General features: G+C 38.7%; 1 protein-coding gene across 1 annotated transcript in view; it reads right to left on the bottom strand.

Moving 5' to 3' along the window:
* Window positions 1-3,899, bottom strand: part of LOC108543808 (cytochrome P450 2C3-like) — a 39,287-nt gene that overhangs the window by 5,654 nt on the left and 29,734 nt on the right. Inside the window, 1 exon segment of the mRNA XM_017894583.1 lies at window positions 2,399-2,540. Coding sequence (XP_017750072.1) covers window positions 2,399-2,540 — 142 coding nt within the window.

Genomic DNA, 3,899 nt, shown 5'->3' with positions numbered 1-3,899 from the left:
CTCTCTTTGGGACCTATAATCTTCAATAAGCTCATGACATTCATTAAGCAACAAATCGAGGCCATCCAAGCCAAACCCATACAGGTCCATTATCATCGCCTGGAACAAGAAGATCACGATGGTCCATACTTACGCTTGCCGTAAACCACCTTCCCTGTGCGCTGAACTGGACAGCCAATGACAGGTAAGAGAGTGTCATCTCTCACTAACCTAAGACAGGAGGTCCGTTATAGCTACTGCCTAATCCCATGACGGGTACCAGTGAAGAGATGTGTCACTCCAACCTAAGACAGGCGCAGTTCCCGAGGGACTATCTTCTAGTCACTAATAATATAAAAAAGGAGGACCTGTCCAGAGCCGTGAGGCCCGGAAATTGCCGCGGCCTCTGTTACTTAAGCTCCGCATTGTGGAGACAAGATGGCACACTTCCTGGTTCTTCATCATCAACTTTTCCCGCGTGCGTGAACTTTTCCCGCCCGCGCGTAGATAACTTCCCGCGCACGGTAAAGACTAAGTCTACCGAGCATGCGCCTGGTGACGTCTCTCATTCTCCTCCCCGCCTGCTCTGAGCCCTTCCTCTTCCCTGCCAGCCTATATAAGGCATTGCACCGCCGCCATTAAACGAGACTTGATCAGGATACTGTCTTGTCTCCATTTCTTGTGTCTCTTGTCTCTCTAAATTCCCACCCCCTCCTCCAAGGTCTGTGTTAACGATCCCGCTGGACGGGACACCCAGTCATTACTAATGATTCACCACTCCCCAAACAGACTGGCAATTTCAAGTTTCATCTCAGATTCCAGGTATTCTTCTACCTGGAATGGTCTCCTACTCTGCTTTGCCTGCCAATAGTCCCCATATCCTTCCAGATTTAGTTCAGATGTTATTTATTCTATGCAATTTTCTTTGATACATCAGGACATGCAATTCACACTCTTATCTGTTTTCCACAACATTCATTAATGCTTCTAATACACTACATTTCACATGAACTATAAATTATTCATCTGTTTCACAGATTGGAGTATAACCTCTTAAGGTAAGTCCTCAGATCTTTTAATACACACAGTAATACTCACTGTCAGGACAAAAGCAAACCTGCGCCACGTGAAATGAATAGAAATGTTGAGCAGGCTCATGGTGCAATAGTGGGCTCCAAAAATAGAAAAGGAGATAAGAAGTCACATAGCAATGGCTTTTTTTGAGATTATCTCTGGGCAATGCACATAACCTTGGGACCACAACATCAAGGGTTGCTCTACACTTATTTTCTTATATAATTAAACAGGAGCAAATCTCTTATTTTTGTCTCTGTTTCAGTTATTTCTGTTGGAAATGTCCTTTGCCCTCCTATCCTCCTCTTATTTCTTCAGAGTGCTGAATATTCTCCACTTCTTCCTTTTTCCAGATCCATTTTGTATTTGTTTATCTCGTGTGCCTTTCTGTTCCCAGGAAACTGACCTCTAAGAACTGCATTAACCCAGGAGGTAGTTCTCTTCTGGGTTCTGGATACATTCAGAGGCTCAAATGTTGAAAAGTTCAGAGTATTTGTTCCCTCCATCCTACCCTGTCAGGCTATAGTTTTGACAGTGGCAACATTCCTCTACCTATAGATGCTTCTCTTGATGAGGAATCTGCTCATTATTCAGGTTCCAGCAACACTCTCCTTCCTTTGAATCTTTTGATCTAGGATTGTAACATCTTAATGCTGTTAGTCCTGAGTTCTTCCCCACATTTTGTTACTCCCCTTGTTTGGCCCAGACCTCTCAAAACCATTTTTTTATTAAACTCTCTTTTATTAACCTTTTTGACATTGCTTCATGTTTCTTCCCAGGACCATTAAAAATTGAGGGAAGATACTCAAATGTGACTTATTGCAAGAAAATTTCACTTACTTTCCAACTATACTGCCCTTATCCCTCTCAATTAAATAGTCTGGAGTGCTCTCTCTCTCTCTCTCTCCCTTCCTTGCTCTGGGCTCCCAAAGAAGGCTTGAGCATAGCATATGTGATACTGAAAATTTATTACCTGTTCATTTGTTCTCCCTTGTTTTAGAGGGAAGATCTAATACTTATTCACATTTGTATGCCTGGACCTGAGCATAAGATTGCTATATATAAGGTGCTCAGTGAAGTTTATCAAGTGAACTGGCTTCTTGGGGTAAATGAGAAAAGTTTTACTAGAATTGGACTTTTAGGAGGAGCTTTGGATGAACTCCGTAGTGAATCAGGAAGAGAATCTATGAGCATAGTTGCCAATCCCATGAGAAATTATCTGGTCTTTGGGAGTAGTGCCTCTGGCCTCATACAAATGACAAATTATTCAGCCCAGAGTAGCCTCCATGCAGAGCCCTTCCTTATCTTACTTGACCCCTGATGTACACATAAAAAGCTTGCCTGCCTGCTGAAAAAGCCATGAAATAATCACTCTTTTTAAAGTTGCCACTTTCATCCAGGAAGTGGCCAGGGTCAAACTTCTCTGGATTGGGAAATTCTTTGTCATCGTACAGGACAGAAGTCAGATCTGTTAAGATTGCTGTGCCCTGAAAGAAAGAGAAAAAGATAAACCAGATCAAAATACAGTGTTCATGGGATGCAAAAGCCATGGATAGGAAAGGCCAACATTTTGTATGCATGGATTCTGCAGGGCTTACTACAGGACTTGAGTATACATGGATTTTAGTATCTACAAGGAGTCCTGCAACCAATTCCCCATGAATACCAAGGGCTGGCTTTAAATTAAAACCTGTAAAAACAAAGTGATCATATAGTAATAAAGGGGAATTTCATCAAGTAGATATAAACATTGTAAATGTACATGAACTCAACATCAAAGCACTTAAATATATGTAGCAAATATTAATAGACCTAAAAGGAGAGACACCTCCAAAACCATAACAGTAGAAAACTTAACACCGTATTTTCAGCAATAGACAGATCATTCGGACACAAAAATCAACCAGCAAACAATGGTGTTAAACTGTTCCTTTGACCTGACTTAGCAGGTACGCACAGTACAGTCCACCAAACAGCTACGGAATACACACTTTTCTATATAGCCCATGAAACATGCTCCAGGATAGATCATACGGTAGGCCACAAAAAACAAGTTTCAACAAATTTTTTAAAGTTAAAATCAAATCAAGTATTTTTTTTCTGAAAACAGTGCAATAAAACTAGCAATCAAGAAAACAGAAAATATCCAAATACCTAAAATTAATAACATGCTTATAAAGAACCAATGAGTTAACGAAAAAATTAAGAGGAAATATTTAACAATTTCTTGAGACTAGTGATAATGGAAGTACAGCATACCAAAACCTATGAGATACAGTAAAAGCAGTAGTAAGAATGGAGTTTAAAACAATTAACCCTTACATTAAAAAAAAAGAACAAGCTCAAATTAACAATCTAAAATTGAAACTTAAGAAACTAGAAAAACAAAAACAAGCCAAATCCAAAATAAGTAGGAGGACAAAAATAGTAAACATTATAGCATAAATCAATAAAATACCAAATGGATATAGGAGCTAAGTAAAATACAAAGAAGTCAATGAAAGAGAGAGTTTTGTTTTTGTTTCAAATGATAAACAAAACTGACAAACCTTTAGTTAGACTATGAAGAAAGAGGGAAGACAAAAATAAGTAAAATGAGAGACAAAAAAGAGGCCATTACAACTGGACCACAGAAATGCAAAGGATCAGTAGAGACTATCATGAACAAAAATATGCTTACAAATTGGAAAATCAAGAAGAAATGGATAAATTTCTGGATTCATATAATGTACCAAGATAGAATCATGAAGAAATAAAATATCTGAACAAGATTGTAATTGAGTAACAAAATTAAATTAGTAATAAAAATCTCCCATCAGAGACAAACCGAAGAGTATTTTTTTTTT

The sequence above is a fragment of the Rhinopithecus bieti genome, unplaced genomic scaffold (genome assembly GCF_001698545.2).
Source record: "Rhinopithecus bieti isolate Rb0 unplaced genomic scaffold, ASM169854v2 scaffold_25291, whole genome shotgun sequence".
Taxonomy (NCBI): Eukaryota; Metazoa; Chordata; class Mammalia; order Primates; family Cercopithecidae; genus Rhinopithecus; species Rhinopithecus bieti.
The sequence above is the reverse complement of the archived record's forward strand: the minus strand, read 5'-3'. Positions and strand labels throughout refer to the sequence as shown.